Genomic DNA, 24,182 nt, shown 5'->3' with positions numbered 1-24,182 from the left:
AGCTGTGGTTGTTGACTGCAGAAGAGAAGTGGGAACCAAGGGGAAAATATCTTGGAGCTGAGGAATTAGGGAGAAACAACTGACATGGGTCTGTGGGACTTGGACTCCTGTGCTCCTCAGCTCCAGCCCAAACATTAACGTGCTCCCTTTCACAGCTTCTTCCCAGGGTTTCCTCATGGGAGCAGCTTTAGAGGAACAGAAATGCAATGATTGTTCACATAGAATTGGAAGTGAACTTTACACCATAACCAGGCAGCTCTGTTGATCTTTCCAATGTGCTCTGAGGCTGTGCTGCAGCCCTCTGGGTGATACCCTGCTGTGGAGGATTGTTTGATTGTTCAAAGTTGCCCAATATTTACTGATTTCAACATGGTTCTGCTACGGGGAATGGCAGAGAGGAGAGCAGGGCTTTATTCCTGCATCAGCCACTGATATTGGGCAGGTTGTTTGGGTTTTGTCCTTTCTCCCATCAAGATTTCTCTTTTTTTTCTCCTTTTTTAAAATAACTAATTTTAGCTGCTGCGTCATGGACACCCCAGTTCTCACACCAGCCCTATGAAGTGCTGAGAGCTCACATGGTCTCACAGGAGTCAAAAGCAATTCCTACTTCGAGTGCCAGGGTCCCAGGCTCTGAATTTTGAACAACCAGCCCTAAGGGAGCAGTATCAAAGATACAGGCCCCCATCTTTCTTCTTCCTAATGCTCCTAAATATGTTTACATCTCCAGATAAAAGTTGCTTCACCAATGCAGAGAACAGGTCATTAACGATTGTTTTATTCATTCAATAGCTTAACAAAATTACACTTTCTGTGACCCTCTCTGCAAGTCAGGAGTGCCTTTCACATGCAGCTTTGCTTGATTTAGAGTTCTGATGCAAACGCCTCCAGATAAGAAGTCTGCAAACAAACGATCTGCTGATTACGTGTCACTTCACCCACCGCTGTCCATCACCAGCCCACCACTCCTGCTCTGCCAACATGTGGCTTTGTGGGGCCACAGTGACCTGGATAAAGTATTTAGCAACCCTGGGAGAAAGGAGCTGGGGTGCATTTTATGGCCCCGTGACCCTGGATCTCTCAGCAGCTCAGCTCAGACCCACGGGTGCATGCACTGGCATGGGGAGGGCAGAACTGCAAGGGTTGGAACCCACCATGGCTGTGGCAGGCTTGGGAACTGTCTCTGTGGGTGCTGTCTAAACTCTGGTGGCACCAAATGACAGCCTCAGCCACTGCAGACATGGTTACCTTCAGACAGGCTGAATTAAAAGCTGTCTGCTCATCAAAGTTCAATCTTTCAAACTTTGGGCATCCTTTCATGTAGTGCTGCAATCATCCAACACCAGGCAATTCCCTTATCCCCTACCTTATCAAATCATTGCCAGAAAAAGGTTCACCCTCTCTTTGAAGCAGCAAAGAGCTCCTTGGAGCTCTAAAATGATACAAAACCAGAGCAGAATATTACAAAGCTGCTCAGAAACTTTCCACAGAAACCATGCCTAACAGACATCCAAGGGCAAAAGTTTCCATCATCTGTTAGCAGGATACTTCCACCATTATTTTTAACAGAGGACAGTTGGTACTCGGTAGTTTTCCATCACTTTTTCCAGAACAGAAGAGATGAGCAGACAAAAGAAGAGGAAAGAACAGCCTTTTGATGTTGCTGGAGAAGGTATTTGCATGCAAAGCTGCCTTGTTCTGCCCCCTGGATTCCAGTCAAGGTTTTGGCCTTCAAACCAGTATTTCAGGAGGAACTGCATTGCTAAAAGATGAACTGCTAAGGAAGACTCCCTGATTTCTGATGAGTTATTTTTAAGGCAGCATCTGATGTATCAACCCGTGAGGTCATAGCTTGGAGCTAAATTCACTTAATTACAGCTTTCCCATTAAAATTAGGATATGAAGCAATAAAACAGGCATTGGCTGCATCCCTGCTTTATTGCTATCAGTCTCAACTTGCCCTTGACTAAGCACAGAGGGCTCCATGCCAACCCTACCTGGCTCTTTACTCCCATATTGCTGTACACAGCCTTGCTAAATCCTTCAAATGCAGCTCCTGTGACTTCGTGATTTTATAGCCTGCACCCCCCGCAGTCCCAGTGCCAGGAAGAAGGAAATACGTGACACACTTGTACCCATGGCTGATTTCAAAATCTGACTGAAGCTTCTCCCTCAGTGGTGGCACCCTGGCACACTCCGTCCCCAATGTCTGATCCAGCTCACAATGCAGTGTCCCCTCCTTCTGGGGACCTTTTCCTCATCATGTCTCTCCTCTCAGGACTTAGAATGTCTTCTCTTGGAGGTCTCACCCCTTGTCAAATCTGGCAGAAGTGGCCCACAGACTCAAATCTGTCTTTGGGGATGAAAAGGAATATATAAACACACATGTATCTGGTCACACCAGCCTTTCCCTTTAGGAAATCAAGCTGACAGAGCAAGGTAAAGATGTGGCCCAAAGTGCCTTTTTCTTTTGCCTGCACCATTCTGTGGCAGTAATGCATGAAGCTGCACCATGACCAAAAGGATTATTTTAACCCCAGATCCCCTTCTATCAAAATTTGCTGCCTCCTTCACACCTCTTTGTGCACAGTGAGCACAGATGTCAATGACACTCATCTGAAAAAGCTTGGAAATTATTTTGGACACAGTTTAACTGCCAATAACCACACCACAATTAGGCCCCCCTGGCTATGAGTGAGACCTCGAGGTGTTGGAAAAAGTCCAGCAAAGGGGAGAGTGAACAGGCAGAGCAAGAGCAGCCTGTGAGGGGACAGGGGACACAAATTCCCCCAGCCAGCACAGGCAGCCAGCACTGCAAACACAACAAATACTTGTCCCACTTCACCATCAGACTGGTTTTCTACCCAGCCCTGTATTCACACACTGCATGAATAGCTCCTAACCAGCATCAGCCAATAAATTTACACAACAGAGGCCAAATCCCACCATCACTGTCTTGCCCAGGGTCTTGTCCCTTTTGGTTGCATAATAAATAACAGCAGCAGAAGTTGCTTCTAGAACACTGATAAATTAGCACACATTTCATTTCCTGCTTCAAAACCTGCTGCTGTATGATTTGGATTGATTATCAAGTGCCCTGTCATAAAGGGGAGAACGTGGGATTTGGCTGGCACAGTCTCTCCCAGCCAGTGACCCGCAGGACTATGATGGATGAACAGACTTGATTAAAATCAAATGACTCACAAAGCACTTGAGCATTACATTTGCTGGAGAAAACAGTTGCTCAAAGATAGGATCAGGCACTGAATGAAGGCGTCATGAGGTGTTAGCAATGCTGCAGCCTGATGGTCTAAGGGCAATTCCTGTAGTAACAGGCAATTTATTTTATGGGGGAATGGGAAAAAAAAAAGGCAAATTTTCAGATATGTTCAATTCCTGCAAATCTTATATCTTTATATTGCCTTATGACAGGCAATCAATTCATTTATCTTTATATTGCCTTTCTACCTATAAATGTGGGCTTGCTGAAGCAAAGCTCTTGTTTCACTACTGGTTTTACTTACCTCTGTTGACCTACAGCAGAACCTGGCAACGAAAGGACTGTTCTATCAGCAATAGGTTTCTGTGTACACACAGCCACTGAGCACAGATGCAGGCAGGGAGGTCGGCAGAGGAGGATGGGGATAAAGGCAGAACAAGGGAGGCCAGAAGAGAGGGTGGGGATGGAGGCAAAATTGGTGTTCTGAAACATTCACACACCAGAATCAGCAAGGGAGGCTTCAGCTGCCCTGGAGGGGGAGTTGATGGAGATTCCTCTTCTCCAGTCTGAGCAAACCAAGGTGCTCTTCACATGGCTTCTCCTCCAGACCCTTCACAACCTTCGTGGCTCTCCTTTGGATGCTCCCTAACAACTTTGTGTCCTCCTTATATTGTTCAGCCCAAAAGGCTGAAAAATACCTCTATGCTCGAGTCCAACCATTAACCTGACATTGCCACTACCATTTCTCTCGTTTAGCTTTAATTTCTATTTCCACCACACCTGCGTTCAGCCCCGGCTTTGCACAACCCCTCAGGGCACACCTGGGCTCACACACCTCCGAGCTGCTGCCCCAGCGCCTTCTCCAGCCCCTGCAACGAGCAAAAACCCTCCAGAGGAGAAACCCAGCGGCAGGAGCCTCGTCCCGGCTCTGTGCCAAGGGACAGAACCCCCCGGAGATGCCACCGCACCCAGCGGGCAGGCGGGGACCGGGATGGGGACAGGGCCTGGGAGGATGGGGACAGGGGGCTGGGAGGACGGGGACAAGGGCTGGGAGGATGGGGACAGGGGGCTGGGAGGACGGGGACAAGGGCTGGGGATGCGGGGCTGGCCCAGGGCACCGTGCGAGGCTCCCCCGGGCACTGCCAGCGCTCTGGGCCCGGCGAGGGGCCGGGCCGGGCCGGGCCGGGCCGGGGGAGGAGCGGGGCGGGCTCAGGTGTGCCCGGCCCTGCCCTCGGCCCGGGCTGCTCTGAGGGCCGCACAACGGAGGCAATGGAGCCGCTGGAGACCAACAGCAGCTGCAGCAACGGTGGGTGCAGCCCCGGGGCAGCGGGACCGGCCCGGCTCGGCCCCGCGGAGCGCCGGGCCAGGGACAGGACCGGGCTGGGTCCGGGTCCGGGACAGCGCGGCCGCTCCGGCTCCGAGCCCGCTGCCTCATCCCCCCGGCTTTGGGGCTGTCCTCTGTCACTGCTCTGCTCTGGGGTTTTTCCTGGCTTCCTGGTGGTTCTTTTCCTTTTTTTTTTTTTTTTTTTTTTTTTTTTTTTTTTTTTTTTTCCGAGGTGTGTATAGGAATGGGGAAACTCGAGCTGCCGGCACCACGCTCTGCCAGCTCTAGAGCGCACACAGAAGGCTTTTTTTGTTGGGGTTTTTTTCCTTTAAGGATTACTTAATCCAGTCGGTAATCACCTCATCCCGCTGCTTTATGCTTGTACCTTGTGGAGATTTTCACCCAGCCGAGGAGGCAAGTTCCCCCCCTTATTTCCCAGGAAATATTTCCACGATCAAAAATGTTTTTCCTAGTAGGAAAAAAAGTATTATTGGGAAACTCTTGGAAACTCATCTAGAAAGTCACTGCTATTTTTTGCTTTAGAAAAGCGTTTATAGCCGGTTCAGATCCAAAACCTCAGCTGTGTGTACCAGGGCCAGGGATTGCAGCTACTTAAAATCTAAGCCAGGCTCCTGGTTCAGGAAAATGTGGGGCCCATGCCCAGGCTCCTGACACTGCTGGGAGCAGTTTAGCCATTCCACTCTCCTGCCTGCAGAGACACAAATACTTGCTCTATAATTCCTATGTGAGTTCAGGGGAAAAAAAAAAAAAAAAGGAAATATTTTACTACAAAGAGACTTTTGTACTCCACCTGGCTGCTCTGTTCCTCATGGTCACAGACACACCATCTTTACTACACTTGCAGTAAAGATTGTGATAGAAAGATGTGCTGGGTGTGGTAGGAGTGTCAGGGGAGGAAGAAACCCAGCAATTTCCCACCCCCACACACCAACACACCTTGGCCACAGGGCTGCAGTGCTTTTGGTGCTAACAGCAGAACGCTGCCTGCTCTCAGTCCTTCCACACTGGCAGGACTGGGTTTGTTTCAGGAGCTCTCAGGCATTCTACCTGCAAATAGGCAGAATAAAACCATTGAACAGTAGAGGAAATGAATTGTCAAAAATTAATCTGATGTTGTCTTTCGACACAGCTCAGAGTAGGAACAGATGCACAGTTACAGTGTTGGCATCACTCCACATTAAACCCAAAGTTACAACTGCAGATGAGCTGGCAGGTGTGAGGATTAGTTGGCTGGAAAGCACCAAAGCCTTTGGATCAACAAGGTTAAGTGTTGATAAGGTCTAGTTCAACTCTGTAACATTGGAATTTGGTGGAGAGACTCTGGCTTGTATATTTGGAAATTCAAATTATTTTTAGAGGTCCTTGTGGCCTGCCAGCTCGGTATGTAGACTCATTCAGTGTCAAAGAGATGCTTGAACTGCAGGCCATAAATCTGTCAGACAACACCCTGCCATTTCCACGTGTGAGCAAAGAGGTGTCCTGAGCTTTGGGTGTTGTTAGGGTGACAGCGTGGGTGGCTGTGCAGGGGGACACCTGAATGAGCCTAGGGGAGCAGGACACTGTTGATAGTCATGTCAGTAATTTGCTGTTTTATTTCCAAGGGTCTCTGATCACCCTTTCGTGCCTTTCCCACCGGGTTGTGTGCCAAGTGATCAGCAGTGCTGTCCCAGCCGACTTCATCCAGGAGAATGGGACTTCGGATAGCTCCTGGATAACTCGGCTGGAAAACAGTTATGGATTCTACATTGGCCTGGGCTTGGCTATCTTCTCCAGCTTCCTCATCGGGAGCAGCGTCATCCTCAAGAAAAAGGGACTGCTGAGGCTGGTGGAGAAGGGAGGCACCAGGGCAGGTAAGGCTTTTGTGAGGGCAGGAGCGACCACCTGTTCCTACCACTACACACACAATCCAAATTTCAGCACTCTGGAGGCAAAGGAAGACCTCTGGGTACAGTCAGTCTTCCATCAGCAATGTAAATAGGAGCTTTTGTGGATGCATCTTGGTGTGTGAGAGCAGACAGCAGTGCTATGTGGGAGCTGAGGAGCTAATTTACAGGCCTGGCATTGGAAAGGAGTTAATTTACAGTCTCTGTATTGGAAGGAGCTAATTTACAGAGCCTTGCACTGGAGGAGCTCAGCTAAAAGCAGTGTTCCCCTGCCTGGCACCACAAATACCCAGGCATGGTCCTGTGAAATCAGACGTGCCCCCAGAACAGAACAGTGTGTGCCCAACACTCAGAATGTGAGGCCAGGAGCAAGCAGAGTGCTAAAAGCTCTTTGAAAAGGGTCCCTTTGCACAAAGCTGCAGCTCACAGCTGTGAGCAGAGCAGCACAGCCCCAATCCCACTCTGGCTCTAAGTGAAACTTTGCCACCAGGTCACTGAGACGAGGACGCAGCTCCGCGTGCTTGGATTGCGTTAACAGGAGCCTGTGAGTGCAGGACAGACAGGCTCTGTGGGAACTCTGTGGTTTCAGAAGGGATCCTTTGGAGCTCTGTTGCACAACAACGTGCAGATAACTTTCCTCTAGCACCAGGCTCTCAGGGTGAGGCGTGTGTTTATGTGTACACACATATATATATATGGATGGGCAGTGGTGGAGCAGCACTGCCTAGAGCAGAGTTGCACTGTGGAATTGGACACATCCCATCAGCATTGCAAACGTTCTCCAGCAGCAGGGTAAGTCCTACCTGGCAGCTGACCTACTTGCATAACTGCAAAACAGAGCAATGGTAATTAAAATACTGCTGCTTCCCAGTTCTGGCCTCGGAACAGTTCTTAAATAATCTTTCAGAGGATGTAAATATCATCATTCCCATTGTACTCCGTGCCCATATGGGGACACAGAGGCATGGAATGATGAAGTGACTGTCCAGAGACAGCCAGCAAAGCTACCAACAGCAGCTGAGCCACTGGGCAATCTCAGGTCCTTCTCCATCTTCTATCCCTGGGCTGGCCACACACAGCTGCTGAACACAGATGGGTTTGCTTTTAGACATTATTTTGCACAATGAAATATCAGTATTGCTTCAACTGTAGATGTCTCACTCCTCCTTCCCTCCATGAATTCTTCCCACAGCAGAGTTAAGCAAGTAAAACAAGAGCAAACCCCTCCCTATTTTTCAGTATATTTAACATTCTGAAAGGAATTAGAGATTAATGACACAAAATTGCAGCTGACAGAAAGAGTTCTTGGGAAAAACCCCGACCAAGCAAAAAGACCCTAAAACAAATAAACCAGCAATTTCTGAGGAATACCAGAGCATAACATTTGAACTTCAGCATTTATGGAGTTGTTGAGGAAATAGAAGAGGCTGAACTCTAGCAAAAGATTTTTCTCTGTGTCCTGAAGTCTTTCTATTCATCTCTTCATTGCCCCTTGTCCTATCTTGCCCTGTAATCTCTCAGTCCCAGTGTGTCACCCCTGCTATGTGAGCACATCACTTTTCTCCAAGGCAAGTCAAACACTGCTGGTACTGACAGCTCCACTTGGGTCAGATTTATCAAAAGTATGGACTCTCCCTGACCTAGCAAAATCGGGGTCAGCATGTCAGCAGGCTCAAACTCCCTGTGTCCAACAGCCGAGGGTTAGGACCAGAATTGGATTAGCTCCAAACACAATCCATTCTTCCCTGTTCTTTGTCACACTCTTCCCCTTGCAATTTATCCCTCTCCAAAGGAACATTCTCATCTCTTGCTCTGAAGAATATGGTTGTTAACCCCTGCATGTGCTTTTCTTCCTCAGGAGATGGAGGCCATGGCTACCTAAAGGACTGGCTCTGGTGGGCTGGCTTGTTAACCAGTAAGTAGGAGCTGTTTCCCTGGGTTTGCAGCTTTTCCAGGGATTGTCCCTGTGAATGAGGTGTGGAACAAACTGAGGATGGTGCTTAAAGCCTGCTTTCTGTCAAGCTCCCCCATCCTCAGCAGAGGTTCCTTGGAGAGAGGAGAGGCAGAGATCCACACAGGATCTCCCTCCCCATCCTCCTGCAGGACTGGCAGGACCTGCTAGCTCAGTTTTACCTGATCAAAAGCATGAGAAGCCAGGTTTTAATAGGGCAGCTGGCAGGTCTGTCTGTGTACCAGGCACAGGGCAAACAGCCTCCCCTGAGTGCCTGGGGGCTCCTGGAATGTTTCCTGCTGCAGCACAGGGAGATAACAAAGAGGTGTTGGTAGCACCTCCTTCTTTGAAAAAACTTGCTTTCCCTTGAAACAAGACTAATAAATCTTTATTTCCTGTTTGTGTCTCCTAAAATTGGACTCAGAGCTTTACAGTATCTCCTAAAATTGAGCTCAAAGCTGGACAGAGAAGCAGATTTTACAGCAGCCTGTTTCAGAACCCTTTTCTGGCTCTCACCCTGGCAGCTGCAGCTCAAGGTGCCCTCAGCTGGCTCTGCCCTCACTGCTCAGGGACAGGAACAGCCCAGCCAGAGGGGGACACCACAGCCCCAAGGAGAGGTGTGGAGGGGACAAGCAGCCTCCCAGCACTGGGGCTCCCACAGCCACCCCTCCCTCATTGCCCCCACACAGCCTGGCTGGGCTGGGGGTTCCTCAGCCCTGACCTGGCCATGCCCTGGCACCCCCAGCCCTTCCCATGGAGGGCTTCCCTTCTCCAGGGGTGCCTCTTTTAATTTGAAATAGATTTTCACCCACTGTCTGCCCCTGGTTATCAGCAGGATGAAATCCCCAGCATAAGACCCACTCTCCAAGTGACATCTTGCTGGTTTGCAAACCCCCAAGAGAAAATGCAGAAAATGCTCTGTAACTCACTGGTATTTATTTTTCTTGTGTTTGTTTAGTGGGTGGAGGGGAAGCTGCCAACTTTGCTGCCTATGCCTTTGCTCCTGCAACTATTGTCACGCCTCTGGGGGCTCTGAGCGTGCTCATAAGGTGATTTTTGTGTCTCTAAATTGAAATTTGCCTTTTTTTCTTTTTTCTGGTTTGCCTGTTTGACTTGTAAAAATAGACTTGAAAGGATAAAAATATGATTTATTCTGCTCAAAGGAAAAAAAGTCTCAGTGTTTTCTAAAAAACACTTTAACAGTTGTTGTCCTTTTTGAGGGATCACTTGGGAGCCATTGAATTAAGTAGCTTGTCCTTCTGGAAATGCTGGATGTGTAGAGCAACCACATACACTGCAGGTTAAATGATTGCAAATATCTGCATTACTTCATTCCTTATTCCAGCTCTTTAACCACTCAGGTTTGGTGGGGTTTTAATGTTTGTTTGTTTTGTTTCGTTTTGTGTTTGTAATCAAGAGTACTAGAAATTTAAAAGGGTCAAAAATACCAGGCTTGTTTTCAAAGTCCCTTTCACTTGCCTTTTATTTTATAAGCTTTTAGGGTCCTCTCATGTTGCAGAGTTTTATATTTCTGGCTGTTCCCAAAAGGGCTGAAACCCTATTTAATTTCTTTATTTTTAAATAGGAGATTCCTACCAAAATACATTAAGCTACTTAGGGTTTTATAGAAAGACTGTATTGTGAAATGCATAGGCAAACTGAGAGTTAGGACTGCTCTGGTGTTTTGCCCCAGATATTTTTTGGACAACAACTAGATATTTTTGCAGATATATCTGTAGCTCCAGTACTTTTAGAGTTTCTCTTTCTAATGGTTCTCATGATTTAGTTAAAATTAACATAGCTTTTTTTGTTGTTAGGTTCAGGCTTTTTCTCTGTTACATTGGCCCTTGAAGTAATTTTCTTGAGCGCTAAGAGCTTCATAATGCTCAGCAGCTCCTGAATGATTCTGCCAACCCTAAAAAAAATATTTCTGAGGATGTGCTAAAACATTCAGCATTTTTGCACCTTGCTGACACAAGAGCTGTGATCTACAGGTCACACCTGCACCCCTGCAGGTTCAGCTGTGATAGATGTCATGTGATTGTGTATTAACGCACTGGGATCCAACTGATTTACACCAAAATTGTGTCCTTGTATCACATGGAAGCATTCTTAACTTTCCTAGAGCTGCTGCTCCTTCTTTGAAGGAGTGCAGAGCACCGGCTGATGTTTTTCTGTCCGGCTGTTGTTTTTCTGTCTGGCTGATGTTTTTCTGTCCTGTGCAGTGCCATTCTGTCTTCATATTTGCTTGGAGAACGGCTCAACCTGCTGGGAAAGCTGGGCTGCCTGCTGAGCCTGGTGGGCAGCACTGTGATGGTCATACACGCCCCAGAGGACGAGGAGGTCACCACTCTGGAGGAGATGACTTCCAAGCTGAAGGAGCCGGGTACGCAGCCAGCCGTGCTTTCCCTCTCAGGGCCGGGCAGTGCAAACCTCTCCCCGTGCCCACTGCTGGAGTTTTGAGTGCTTCTCTCTTTGCTGCAGGTTTCCTGGCTTATGCTGCAATCCTCCTGGCTCTCTGCTTCCTCCTGATCTTCTACCTCGCCCCCCGTTACGGCCAGAGCAACATCCTCATCTACCTCGCCATCTGCTCCGTTATCGGTGCCTTCTCCGTGTCCTCAGTCAAGGGCTTGGGAATTGCCATCAAGGGCTTCTTTGCTGGCCAGCCTGTGCTGCAGCACCCACTGACCTGGATCCTGGTCATCACGCTGGTGGCATCCATCACCACGCAGATCAACTACCTCAACAAGTCTCTGGACATTTTCAACACCTCTTTGGTGTTTCCCATCTACTACGTGCTGTTCACCACCATCGTCATCACCACTTCCATCATCCTCTTTAAGGAGTGGGTCACCATGACTGTGATTGACATCATTGGGACAGTCTGTGGCTTCCTCACCATCATTTTGGGGGTGTTTTTACTCCACGCTTTCAAGGACATGGATGTCAGTTTAGGGAATCTACCCCAAGTCCTTCAGAATGAACAGCCAGCTCCGGTCACCAGAGATGACAAGAACATCCTGATAGAGGTGGACAACTCCAGCATTGCCCCAGAGGATAAACCCAAAGTATTTATGCTCTGCACTTAGGGTGTTACATGCAGGGGACTGGAGGTTGGGTGGGTGATATCAATATTTGAAGTGCCAGGGGAAAATTTTGAAAAGGAAAAGCAGAAAATAAAATGAACAGTGTCTTTTCCAAAGTCAAATCTTTCTCCAGGCTTTTGGACAGGATCTCTGTCGTGGTGTGGCAGCAAGGGGTGTGTTTAATCCTCTCTGGGCCCTAATACATGCAGCCACTGGAAACAAAAATCCTCTAGAAATATGATAGTGCTGGAGCAAAGCTCCTCTCTGAGGCCCCTTCCCTCTCTTGTTCTTGGCACGGCTGATGTTTACCCTTCACTCCTTCCCCCGGGTGGCCATTGATGTCTTTGTTTCCAGGCCTTGATGGATCATTGATCAGTGGTTTTTGTCTTTTTTTGTTTCCTTTCTAGACACTTGCATGAACTCTGAAATACACACCAGCGTCTCAAGAGGAGGTGAGAGACAAGGACTGCACGGTGCTATTCAGACTCTGCTCATCCCTGTTTAATCACTTGCTCTGCAAATAAGGGGACAAGAATATTGGTGAATATGGGCAAAACATGGTGAATTTTGCAAAAGCTGCTCACTCAGGCTCAGGGGCAGGACTCAAGCCATGAAGTGTTTTCACAGAGAGATCTTTTTCAGCTTTTGGTTTTTTGCGAGGTGCAGGAGTTTCCCTGAAGCAGTGTTAATTATTTTTATAGGAGTTTTGTTTGTTTGGGTTTTTTGTTGTTTTTTTTTTTTCCTGAGCAGCTCTGGTGCCCAGGCCTTGGTGAAGTTGCTGGGACTGACCTAGACCCCACATGAGGAAGGGCTGGGGAGCTCTGGCAGGGTAAACCCCATGTCAAGAGAAATTCTACCACTGTCTCCAAGACTTCTTGTGACAATTTTTTTCAGTCTGAAAGACCAAGTGGCTGTAAATATACAGTATTTTTTTCCTCAATAAATATATTGACATTGGAAAACCCCACAAATTCTTTAAGCCCCATGAGGTGTCCTGCTGTCCTCTGAGATGCTCACCTGATTATACCTGGGTGTGAGCATCACTGAGCAAATATATTGTGGGGCTTTGGGAGAGATGACAATGCAATCTCCTATTTTAATAACATTTCAATGCTATCTTTTGGGAATGTGGAAAGGGAAATAAAGGGTTTTTTCAAAATAAAAAAAGAAAAGTTGAAAAAGTTGCAGGTAGATCTGAAAGTTTTTCATTATTTCATGTTACTAATGTAGCCCTAAAGGATAAAGAGGCTGAGAACAACAGAAAAAGCATCTGGAGCAGAGCGAAACTGCAGCGACCTCCTTTGGTGGCAGAAAATAATCCAAGTCACTCACTCCAGCTTTGGTTTTGGCATCCTAATCAGTGTGAGGCTTGGTGCATTTTATTTTAGAAAATGGCTGTAAATGGGACTCATCTTTCCTCAGTCTAGAAGTGCATTTCATTAAAGCAATCCTGCCGTCCCTGGAGAAATGCCATGTAGAAAATGAAGATTTGAACTGAGGTAATGAAATAATAGACAGTGAAAGAGTATTTGTTAATGACAACCAACAAATTTTATTAAAACTAGGCAAAAGGCACAATAAATTGCATTATTCAAGTATTTGCATAGATGCATAGAGAGCATTGTTGTAAACCATTAACATGTGGACATAGGAGAAAGCGAGATGTATTTGTTATAAGTTCTCCCAAGTAATATTATCTTTCAAAAAATCAGGTTTAACATTTTTTACTCCTCCTGCAGTTCCCCTGGTCTCATTCACTCAACTTGCACACATCTGAAAATTTAAAAGGACTTACTTAAAACTACCTTTTGGAGATTTTTGTGATATTCCAGCAATAAAGTTTTCTATTAGAGTTTGGGCATGTCCAGTTGTTCTCTGAGCATTGTGTAGGGGCATTTTTTGAAACCTTGATCCCATGCTCACATGAAAAGCAGTGAAAATAATTTTGGTGACTTTCAGTGGCCATTTGCTGAAGATCAGGGCTTGGAGCAGAAGTGCTGCTGCCCTCAGTGAGGGCTCAGCTATGAGATCTTGTGGTTGAATCAACAATTACAGTGTGTGTACAGTCCTGCTGCACTGTGAGCAGCCAAACCTGCCATTACATACCAAGAAACAAGTTTGGGGGTTGTTTGAATACACAGTTTTATACGTAATATACCCCAACTATTGAAAAAGGCAAAGATTAGAAAGCTGTTGTCTTTTACTTGACCTCCCTTATTTCAGAAAGAAGTTTTTTTGATTGGTTTGTTTTCCAGGCACATAAAAGGTAAGAAAAGATCTAAAATTAGTAAAATAAGGAATAACCTGTGAGAATTTCAAGACACACCATGTGAACTGTTTCCTTGTGGAGAAAGAGGTAGTAAAGTTGTGAAAACTAATGTGACTTAAGTCATCCTACAGGTACACTACTACATATAACTACAACTTCAATGAGTTCTTGGGGTTTATCTGGGATTTCTTTAATGAGTAGATCTTAGGGAAAGAGAACCAGCAAACAAGACATTTTCTTTATGAGACTAATACAGTTTCTCACATGTGGAGCAGCAGTCATGCTGTTTGAGGCTTTGTCCATATAAGTCAGACACAAGAGGGCTGTTGTAACTACAGCTCCAGATTTCCCTGTGTTCTCCTAGGAAATAATTTCAAGGAAAAAAAATCTGGCATAACAAAAGGTCTTATTTTAAAATCCTGAGGAGAAAAAAAAAAAAAAAAAAAAAAAAAAAAAAAAAAAAAAAAAAAACACCACATACAAAAGCCAAACTATTAGGAGAAGAAAAAATTAAATTCATAAGGGAGGGTCCTCAGGGTCAGAACTATCAGCTGCTTAAAGTGCACACAGACAGCTCTCTCCATCCATGGCCTGGAGAAAAAGCCTGGAGTAAGGGAGCTGCCCTACAAAAGCACCATGTGTTGTGTTAACAGTTCAGCTGTTTCACCACCTGGGCATTTTCCAGGTAGGTTTCTCAGTGGTTTGGGGAGCAGACAGCCCATGCTGAGTTACAGCTCAGCACAGACACGTGCAAAAACATCTCCTGCTGACGGTACCGCGCGCTGCAGAGGGGTCTGGGCACTGCCTTCTGCTGAGTTCCTGCTGGCCTTCTGCCCTGGCTCTGGGCCAGAGCTGCCCTGTCGTACCTTGAGTGTGCCCTAAAGACCTGGATTGGAGCTCATGGGCCATGCTGGGGCTGCTTTTGGGATTTACAGCACCAGGGCAAGACAAGCAAGTGCTGGAGGATGGAAGGGTTGCAATGTTCCTGCTGAAGAGGGTTATACGGGGAAAAAAATGAAATAAAAATAATCCCCTCTGCTAAAGCTGACCAAAATCCACAGTGGCCCCACAAATTGTATTTCCACAGTTGGCTCCCTGTTGGGGCCCCACTTGCCACCCCCTGTAAACAGAGAATAAACTGAAGAATGTTATCACCAGCTGCTCTCCCCAGAGGCAGTGGGTTCTGTATAGCACCAATATGCTCCTGCAGCTGCTGGGGGCGCTGAGGAAGCCAACAGGGCTCACATGAAAGCCCATCAAGGCCAGCACCTGCACTCACAGCTTGTTCTCCCTGGTAATACTTAAATAACTGATTAAAAACACGTGGAAACCCCCATCACCCCATCCCTGCAGTGGATATTGCACAACAATATTTAAATACCGTATAAACGAGTCATCCCTACGTGGAAAAGGCAGAGAGGGTCCAGCTGAGCCTGGCGTGTACCTGGGGCACCCCTGCCATGCCTGACTGCAGCCTGGTGAGTCACAGAGGGAGCAGGGCTGGGGCAGGAGAGAGGAACTGAGACACTGTCCTTGGCAGTGAAGGTGTGAGAGTGTTTTTGGGTGATGAAGACCATCCAGTGCCCGGCGAAGGCCAGAGCCAGCCAGGAACAGGCTGCCTCAGGAATGCCCACGGGAGCCTGGCTGTCCCACCTTCAAGTTGCTCACTGCTCCAGCTGTCCAGGCACCAGCACCCTGGGTGAGATGGAAAAAGGGGAAAAGAAGAGGAGTGAGCACTGATGGAAGAACAAGCACTGTCCTTGCCCTCTCCTGTAGCTGATGTTAGCCTGTCTGCATTCACAACCCAGTGCATCACATAGGAACTCTCCCACAAGGAGTTCCTGGAAGTTTTTCCATTTTCTACAGCTGGCCTCCAGTGTATTGCAGGTTGGAGACACATAACTGTGCTGTGTGGAGATGTTTTTTGTTAAAGGGCCCAGTTTGCAGAGCACTGAACTCAGTGCCTAGAAGTCCCTTAGTAAGTCCCCTATTCAGGATGATTTTTGTGAAACACTCCCTGCAGAGAAAGCATCTCCTTAGCCACAGCTAGAGAGGCTGGAAAGAATTTTTGTTCTTTACTGGGATCTTCAAGTCTTGTGTGAATCTTCATGTTTTGCTGCTCTTCACTAACACTTCTGGGTCCCACAGCCCTTGACCCCATTGCTCTGCCCCACTCACACAAACGCCTTGCCTGAGGAATTGTTCAGGGCTGTGAGGACTGAATTCACTATTTTGCTCAACTCCCTAAATTCTTAATATGAAACAGGTGAAAACAGAGACCCCTGCAATAAAGGTGACCCACCCACAGCCTCTCTGTGTGCACCCACTGGGCTGTGCCAAAGGTGTTCTGCAGGCCAATATTCCCTTCTGAGTGCTTTTATTCCTCAGGGAAGAGTGGTGCTTCCCACCACCCCTCTCAGTGCCTACCTCTGCCACAGGCTGGAGGTGCCCAGGGGCTCTGCTGTGCCCGGGGGGCAGTGGGACAGCAGGGCTGCCCCCCTGCCAGCCTCTGGACCTGGATGGGATGGGATTCGCTGGCAGAGCTCTCTGGGGCGGCCGGGGCCTTGAAATATCCTACAGAAGAAAGAAATCGTTTTGAATTTAAGCCTTAAGTTTTGGAAATAATAAGCAACCTGTGTTCCAGAGCATTTTTAATTAGTCACTTTAACTGGTGTACTTCATGGCTGGAAGCAAGTTCCACACACATACACTCACTGTTTGTTTGCCTATACAATGCCTGTAAACACTATATATGTGCATGTTCTTGTGCCCATACAAACACACACAGACCCACAAGCTGTTATTATTTGTTTGTGCACACAGCTGTCCCTAATAGGATGCTCAGAGCATTATATTTTCCATTCATCTAATGAATTTCAGTGGAAAGCATGTCCCAGTGGGAGAGGTTACCCCCACAAGAGCCAATTGCCTGTTGTTGCTCAGGGTCTGTGCTAAGCTGCTGCCTTACAGGTGTTGATTTAACAAACACAGCTGCACTCACGACTTGGAGGGCACCCAAAACCCCTGCAGTCTCCTCAGACTATGCATAAATGCAATGCTTGATGGCTTGGGGATCTATTGCTCTCCAAGGATCCTGCCCTGTGACTCCAGGAAGGACAAGGCAGACTAAATTCCACTGACTGCCAGGTCTGAATAGCTCCTATAGGAATAGCAAGAGAGCAAATCTGGCTGATGCTGCAAACATCCAGGAAGGCCAATGCAACTAACAAAAAGTGACATTAATTATTTCCCCTTTGTCTTCCCCAACTTGTGGCTCTCCACTAACCCAGAAACAGCAAGGCTTCTTGTGGAAATCCTATGAAAAGTGTTCCATCTCATAAGGCTGACTGAGATAAAGAGGCTGGATGTGTTGGGGAGGGAGCACAAAGGAGATCATGGGGAACTTGTCAACAAGCAGCTGGGAAGGATACCTATTCCTTATTGACAGCACTCAGCTTCCTGCTTTTGTTTTAGTTTTCTTTCCTGCTGAAGTGCCGGCTGTTCACAGGAACAATGGAGCTAGAAACAAACCCCATTCGCTAAGATTTTGCTCCACAGGGTTTGTTTTCCTCTATGTCCTTCAGAGAGAGACTGCCTGTGAGCCAGCCTCCTGCTACCTGCTGTAGCTGGCCCTTTGCTTCTTTGGGGGCCCCAATATAATAATATTATTCTGCAAAATGGGTTGAAGCCAGTCTGAGTGATTTACATCTTTCCAATAAAAGTGGGGTCCACAGAAAGTTTAGAACAGAGCTGCCAGCAAAAGAAATAAATCTTTCCTTTTAACCTTCAAAATAGCCCCACGGAGAGGAAGATCAAGTAAGATGGGGTCAGTTTGGGTCAAGGCTAACAATTCCCCCAGGGCGAGAGGCCTCACCAGAACAAACCTGCCATCAAACAGCATCTACAGGACAGCAGCACGACTCCATACCTGAGAGGTTGGAGGCTTGGGAGCAGGAGGTGCTGGCCTGCTCGGGGGTGTCCTCCGGGGAATGTCCTTGGGCAGCGCCGGTCCCGCGGGCTGCCCCCCGCTGCAGCTGGGGCTGCCAGGGAAGGTGGGAGGCTGCTGCCTGCTCATCTGCAGCCCTGGAGCTTGCTGAGAAGGAGGCTTGGGTGGGATTTCAGGGAAGCCAATCACCTGTGCAGAAAAAACACAAATCCTCATGTATTTCCACTTCAAACCACCCTTTATACTCGCTGCGACACTTCTGAGGATCCACGTGAGGTCTCTGAGCCACAGAGTAGAAAATATTGCCTGCAACACCGGTATGTGTTGGGTATGCAACATCAGTTTGTGTTGGGCATGCAACTCCAGTATGTGTTGGGCATGTCTGGTAGGTGTTGATTAGATGGACTGGGACAACTCGGGAACAAGAGGCAGAAATGGAAATCGAGAGAACAGAGTAATCCAGTCATCAGTGTGACACTTTGCAAATAAACCCAGGGTTTGCCATTTCTCCAGTTTTGAGATGTGACAACAGAGGATCCAGCAGGAGAGACAAGCAGCCACACAAGCCTTGTCAAATCCCAGCTCCTACCTTTAAGGAAATCACCAGGAACAGGGGCCACACTCAGCTAACACTGACTTTCAGCCCGGGGTGATGTCTGTCTCCTTTTCCCACCCTTTGATAAAACCACTCCCTAGCTCCAGTGTGAGGGGAAAGCCCATCCCACACCTTGGAGCAGCTGCATCTCTGCCCCGCAGGTGGAAGGACCCTGCCCCTACCTTCCTCTGCTGCTGGGGGGTTCTCAGCTTGAAGGCAGGGTTTGCATGGCCAGTTCCAGAGGCATCACTGACAATGAGAGAAAGAAAAAGAAGGATGTTAATGTCTTGATATGTTTTTTCCTTTATTTTCCTGTATTTACTATTTTATCTTCAATGGGTTGAAAAAATGAGCCAATAGTGACTATACCCACAAATCAATTTAGTGACATTCCTCACAGCATTTGCAATTCTGTCCTGGCAGGAGGGGGGACAAGGAGACAAGGCACTGCACTGACAACTTACCTGAACTGAGGTGTCTTCTTTAGAGAACAGATGGTAAATTTACTCCAGCATTTCAGATAATAGAATAAAAAAATTCCTGTGAGAAGGAGAATGGGAGCCAGGACTGCCAGAGCTATCACAACCGCTGAAGAGCCTGAGGACAAGAAAATGGAGTTTGTTAAATGGAAAACTCTCTGCTCCCAACCAACAAAAGTCCTTCTGAAGTGGCCCCGCAGCAGAACTGGTCCCTCTCACCTTCAGGCAGAGGGGGACCACTGTCCAGGCTGCCTCCTGTCCCCTCCTTGTTGCAGAACGGGGGGGCCCAGCCCTGGTCACAGTGGCAGTTCTTGTTGTTGTTGCACACCTGGAGTGGGAAGATTCAGAGATTCAAGTGGAAGCTACTGAGAAACCTGCAAGTGAAAAATTAAGCCCTTGCTGAATTAAACATTACAGGAGAGATTCCAATGGGAGCTGAGTGCCTGGAAACTTTTTCTTCAGGGAGTGGAAGCAATTTGGGTTAAACTGCCCTAAATGTTACTTTTTGCTATGTTTTTTCTTTAGTATGTCTAATACTTTTTATTCAATCTAAACTGGGCCCAAGATATTTTTCTCTAAGATTACTCCTTGTTTTTCATTTATTGAAATTCATATCCTTCCAACAGACCTCCTTAAATCCTATGTCAAAGGGACATTCATGGACCAGAAAATGCATCCAACAGGAAAGAAATACTCAAACTGATAGCCAAGAAGCCAAAGCACAGAGCAAACCTAAGGAAGGTATCAGAACTGAGCTGGAGAAGCAGCCGCAGAAGAATGAAAGCCCATTCTGCTTCAGCCTGGAATGGAGATGAAAAAGAAGACACTTACTCCATGCCCATGGCACTTCTTGCTGCAGCTCTCAGAATCAAAGATGATGGACATGTTCTGGCAGCGCCCCTCAAAGCAAACCTGCACAGAAAGCATCCAAAAACTCAGTGTTAGCTCTCTGAGTTATCTACCACATCACTGCCTTGTGCTGTTTTGTGACTTGCAGGTCCAAGACACCTTGCAAATACAACTAATTAACTCCCTGGACAGAATAACGGGAAATTAAGTTAACCTGGTTCCCAAGCAAACAGTTAATCACTACCCCAAATCCCAGTCCATGTCAATCAGAGAGAAGTGGGAGCTCAGCTGGCCACAGCCTGGCCATGCCCATGTGGCAAGGCCCTGGAGGGGCTCTCACATGTCTCTGGTTCCAACTCTGTCTCATCTTTAAGAAGAAAACTTCAACCAACTAGCAAATCCCACATTTAGCTCTGGCTCTGAACTTCATCTGGCAGAGACTTTGGTGTGTGTCTTTCTCCAAAACCTCTAAGGAATTATTTTTCTAACGAATACAGAAATCTCCTAGAAAAGCATTGGACATAAAAAATTAATAGCTTGGCAACCACAAACCACATTCTGGGTGGAAAAGACATACTCTGAGCCTCCCCCAAGCCACTCCAGGCAGAACTGTACCTACATGATGGCTCCCACACTTGGTTCCTGTCAGCACCAAGCCAGGGTCCAGCATCTCCTTCTCCTCACTGTCAGATCTGTACACGTGGGTGCCTCGGCAGCGCTGCCTGTTCACCGTGGTGTCTATGGGCACTGCATTGGGCTGCAGGGGTTTGAAAGCTGAGCTCTGGCACTGGATCTTCCCGCATTTAGCATCCCTGATTTCAAAGGAAAGGCTGAGGTGATTATTCCTGGCTTGATGAATGTTTTGCTCTAAGTGTAAATTAAAGCAGCAGTGCTGAGCCATTGTTAAATGAGCAGGCATCTCCCAAGAATTATCTGATGGATACTGATGGTACCACCCCACAGTCCCCATGGATGGGGGATGCTCCCATGGATGGACAACATCAACAAAATCAGAAGACTAAGAAATTTTTGACTCAGTTAGAAAGCTACATTTAACTTATGGATTCTAAAAATTCCCCCTCTTCTGTTGCTTTGGAAGAATATCAACTAGATGTTTGAAAATGATGAGCTGAAAGCTTCAGCTGTAGGGGCTCCAAGTCCCACAAGGATGCAGCTGCCTTCCCAGGAGGCAGAGTAGGGAGTGAACCAATGCATGGAGCAGTTTTATCTCCTGGCCCACAATTTTATGACATAAAAATACATCTTCTCCAGCTCTGGGCTGCCCCTCTGCTTTGTACCTCATGTCACACTTCCTGTAATTCCCATAGATGTCCTTCCCACAGTTGCCGTAGATGTCTCCAGCAGCATTGACCTTCTCAAAGCAGGCATCTGGTGCTGGCTGTGCTCCTGCATGGGAGAGACTCAGGTGGCTGCTTCATCCCACCCCGTGCCAACCACTCACTTGTCCTTTTTCTGGAATGGTTGGAGCACAGGAATTTTTTTGCTGCGTCCCCCATGTGAGTAAGGCAGGAGAAAAGGCTGCTGAGACTCTGCTGCTGACAGCAGGCATGGAAGGCACTCCTGCCTTGCTCAGGGTGAGGAACAGCAGGGCGAGGAGCATTTCTGGTTCAAAGGACAGCAGGTTGTGCTGCAGGCAGTGTCCTTACCAGGCCCCCAGAGCTGCACACACTGGTCCCTGTAGGTGAGGCACATGCCACTGTAGCAGTAGGCTCTCCCTCCATCACAGGGAGCCCCATCCATCTGGTAGGAGTTGAGGGGGCAGAACGGGGACTCGCCAGTGCAATATTCTGGGAGGTCACAGAGTCCTGACCTCTTCCTGCAGGGAGTTCCTGGGGACATCAGCTAAAAAAGAGAGAGTGGGGGAAACCCAGAATTATTGCTTGGCTCCTCTGTGGTTTCATGCCTGTAGATAAGGCAGAACCTTGTGTGTGTCACTTTGTCCTCCTTGCCTAAGGGGTTTTTTTGAGGTTAGCAGTGACTTGTGCCTCTGGGATTCATTAGCTGGGTGAACTCTGTAGAGCACAATTAATGACTGGAGCCCTTCCCCAGGTAGAAATGAGATCATGCATGGAATGTAAGGCTGCCAGACCTCAAGGGGACACTGACCCATCTCACTCTACCCTAGGGAAGGATCCAATTTACCTGAACCATTTCTGACAGATGTTTATGTAATCTGCTCCCTAAACCCTCCCTGGCTGGGAAGTCTGTTTCTGTGTTTGCCTGTCATTTCTGCTGGAAACATTTTCCTGATGCATAACTTATTTCTCCCTTGCTTACGAGCTTGCTCAGCTCATTCTTCTCTTGTCCACCACACACGTGGAGAACAAAGGGCATTCACAGTCACATTTGGGAGCTTGTTCCAAGTGAGCCCAGGTGGATTTCTGGAAATTGTTTTCCCCATTTTGCTCAGGATAGGTCAGTAAGAGCAAACAGTCAATGTGCAAATATAAAGATGAGCTTAAGAGAAATGTTTGCCCATGTTCATTTTTCAGCTAATTTGTTGTTAAATTTGAGATCTTTGGCTCCAAAGCCAGAAACACATTTTAACCATTCACTATAAGGAAAGCTGAGATTTAAAATTATACTCTTTGCCAGCAGTTCTTTAGCAAACACCAGAGCTAAAGGGATTCAGCTGCACCCCAGAAAAGAGGGTTCAGAGCAAACACAGCATCCAGCCTAATCCCTGGAGGAAGTGTTTGCTCTAAGAGCTCTGTCTAGATTTCTTCTAGAGCCAGTGGAGAGAAATATCAGCTCTGATTTATCCCTCAGTGTTTAAGAGAGGCAGTGTGGCTTCACTCCAGCAGCACTCACAGCTCATCTTAAGATACCACAGCAGTCAATTTAATCAGCCAGAAGAAAGGACCCCACCAGTTTGATTACACTCACGGCCATTGCACCTAAATTCAAATCAAACCAGGTGAGGAGTTAAACTCCATATTTGGCTGTGTTTTCTCCCCTTTCCCCTCCAGTTCCCAGCCTCACACTTGCCCCCCTGTTATTCCCTGTCAGGAAAACCCAGAGACCCCACCTTGCACTGATGGCAGCAGCTGCCATGGGCACATTCAGCACCAGGTTTCAGGGAGCAGGTCCTGGGGTCACAGCAGGGGTTCCTGCAGTCCTGGAAGACAGTGAGGTGCAGCAGAGTTCACAGGGCAGATCTGAGCTGGCACTGCTGTGGGTCACACACAAAATAAAACCCTCCCTCCCAGGGTGTCTCAGGGTGCCCAGCACGAGCTGAATGCCAGCACTGCACAGCCTCCCTCTGACAGGACACAGCTGCTTGTGCTTATCACATCTGGGCTGCTGGTTCCAGCTCCCTGCTCTCTTGTGAGGCAAAGGATGGATTTGCAGAAGTGAGATGCAGTGCTCAGAGAAGCCCCATCCTTAACAGGAGTGGAGGTAAAGTGAATTTATATATGAAACTGCAACATCTGGAAGAACTTTTTCATTGAAAGGGTGGTTAAGCATTGGGATGGGCTGCCCAGGGAGGTGAAGGAGTCCCTGTCCCTGGAGGTGTTCAAGAAAGGACTGGATGTGGCACTGTTGGCTCTGTTGGCAAGCTGGTGATGGGTCACAGGTTGGACTTGATGTTGGAAGTCTTTTCCAACCTAAATGAATCTGTGATTCTGTGACCTAAAATGACTTTTTCATCTCCTTTTTAAATGAAGTTTTAATCATCTCAGTTCAGCCCTGGACCAAACCATCCCTGAGTTCTGGGTGGATTGTACCACACTGTGAAGTCAGATGTAATATTTTAGAACCTTGATCTACATTTACACATAGGAAAGATATTTTTGTCTCCTGCTCAAAGAAAAGCTGATTACAGATCACAAAACTACATTTGCAAAATCCATAATAAAAAAAAAATGTGTCCCACTAAACCCTAAATGGTTGGATCTGAACAATTGTTACCTCCACCTCTCCACAGTCACATTCCTCCCCTTCTTCCAAGTAGCCATTTCCACATTTCCCTCCACCATACATTCTTTTGGTGTCTGGCATGTTGGAGAGACACATCCCTCCACCAGAATGCAGATACTTCTCCAGCTCTTGTCTGTTGCACTGGTTGAACACCTTGGGGAATGGGTGCCTGAGCAGAGACAGGGTAGAAAAACAGGAAGACAGGTCTGGGCAATGGTTTAGAGAAAGAAAAAGGAGCACATGCAAACCCTGACAAGTGCCAAAGGACACAGGTCTCTCCCTGAAATTCCTGGAGTTGTGCTAAAGCAGGCTGTGATTTCCTGTGCCTGCACTACACAAGTGAGACTGCACTGCAAGATTGTTTAGTAATATAATGGCCTTACAGAATAAGCTTTATAGAACCAAAATACATTGAGTTATATTTGACTGTGCTTGCTGACAAGCATGGCTGTCCTCTCCTCCTCAGTACTGGAGCTGTGGTTTATTCCCAACTGCCTGAACAACCCTGAGAATCCAGCACTCAGCCTGTGAATAACTGCCTGTGAGCCTAACTGCTAAAAATAATATTTCTTTTTTCCTATGTACCACCTCATTTTGAAGAATTTTGAATATTGTTTGTG

General features: G+C 47.3%; 2 protein-coding genes and 1 long non-coding RNA gene across 5 annotated transcripts in view; 1 reads left to right on the top strand and 2 right to left on the bottom strand.

Moving 5' to 3' along the window:
* Positions 1-716: 716 nt before the first annotated feature.
* On the bottom strand, positions 717-4,174 carry LOC135279983 (uncharacterized). Its single transcript, XR_010347108.1, has 3 exons — positions 3,522-4,174; positions 2,221-2,350; positions 717-897 (listed from the first exon to the last, which is right to left on the bottom strand). It is a non-coding gene; the product is annotated as an uncharacterized LOC135279983 (long non-coding RNA).
* On the top strand, positions 3,593-12,666 carry NIPAL4 (NIPA like domain containing 4). 3 transcript variants are annotated; one of them, XM_064387625.1, is made up of 7 exons: positions 3,593-3,674; positions 6,164-6,412; positions 8,304-8,360; positions 9,355-9,445; positions 10,622-10,782; positions 10,881-11,464; positions 11,890-12,666. In XM_064387625.1, the coding sequence occupies exons 1-7, from the start codon at positions 3,608-3,610 to the stop codon at positions 11,899-11,901; spliced, it is 1,221 nt and encodes a 406-aa protein (XP_064243695.1). In that variant the 5' UTR covers positions 3,593-3,607; the 3' UTR covers positions 11,902-12,666. The 3 variants fall into 3 exon arrangements, with proteins under 3 accessions (XP_064243695.1, XP_064243694.1, XP_064243697.1); XM_064387624.1 differs by lacking the exon at positions 11,890-12,666 and having other exon boundaries at positions 10,881-11,485; XM_064387627.1 differs by lacking the exons at positions 3,593-3,674; positions 11,890-12,666 and adding an exon at positions 4,429-4,523 and having other exon boundaries at positions 10,881-11,485.
* Positions 12,667-13,506: 840 nt separating this feature from the next.
* ADAM19 (ADAM metallopeptidase domain 19) overlaps positions 13,507-24,182 on the bottom strand; it is a 32,329-nt gene continuing 21,653 nt past the window's right edge. The window contains exons 12-23 of the mRNA XM_064387623.1: positions 23,554-23,731; positions 22,670-22,759; positions 21,288-21,483; positions 20,919-21,027; positions 20,240-20,432; positions 19,603-19,683; positions 18,991-19,099; positions 18,757-18,889; positions 18,475-18,541; positions 17,680-17,886; positions 16,179-16,325; positions 13,507-15,446 (exon numbers count right to left, since the gene is read on the bottom strand). Coding sequence (XP_064243693.1) covers positions 15,372-15,446; positions 16,179-16,325; positions 17,680-17,886; positions 18,475-18,541; positions 18,757-18,889; positions 18,991-19,099; positions 19,603-19,683; positions 20,240-20,432; positions 20,919-21,027; positions 21,288-21,483; positions 22,670-22,759; positions 23,554-23,731 — 1,585 coding nt within the window. The 3' untranslated portion in view covers positions 13,507-15,371. The remainder of the gene's footprint in view (positions 15,447-16,178; positions 16,326-17,679; positions 17,887-18,474; positions 18,542-18,756; positions 18,890-18,990; positions 19,100-19,602; positions 19,684-20,239; positions 20,433-20,918; positions 21,028-21,287; positions 21,484-22,669; positions 22,760-23,553; positions 23,732-24,182) is intronic.

This window comes from Passer domesticus, chromosome 13 (assembly GCF_036417665.1).
Source record: "Passer domesticus isolate bPasDom1 chromosome 13, bPasDom1.hap1, whole genome shotgun sequence".
Classification (NCBI taxonomy): Eukaryota; Metazoa; Chordata; class Aves; order Passeriformes; family Passeridae; genus Passer; species Passer domesticus.
The sequence above is the reverse complement of the archived record's forward strand: the minus strand, read 5'-3'. Positions and strand labels throughout refer to the sequence as shown.

Excerpts from the sequence above, each read along its gene's own strand:
- NIPAL4 (XM_064387624.1), top strand. The coding sequence starts at position 3,608 with ATGCAGGCAGGGAGGTCGGCAGAGGAGGATGGGGATAAAGGCAGAACA. Across the intron at positions 6,413-8,303 it reads GAAGGGAGGCACCAGGGCAG|GAGATGGAGGCCATGGCTAC; the intron begins GTAAGGCTTTTG and ends TTTCTTCCTCAG. Across the intron at positions 10,783-10,880 it reads TTCCAAGCTGAAGGAGCCGG|GTTTCCTGGCTTATGCTGCA; the intron begins GTACGCAGCCAG and ends TCTTTGCTGCAG.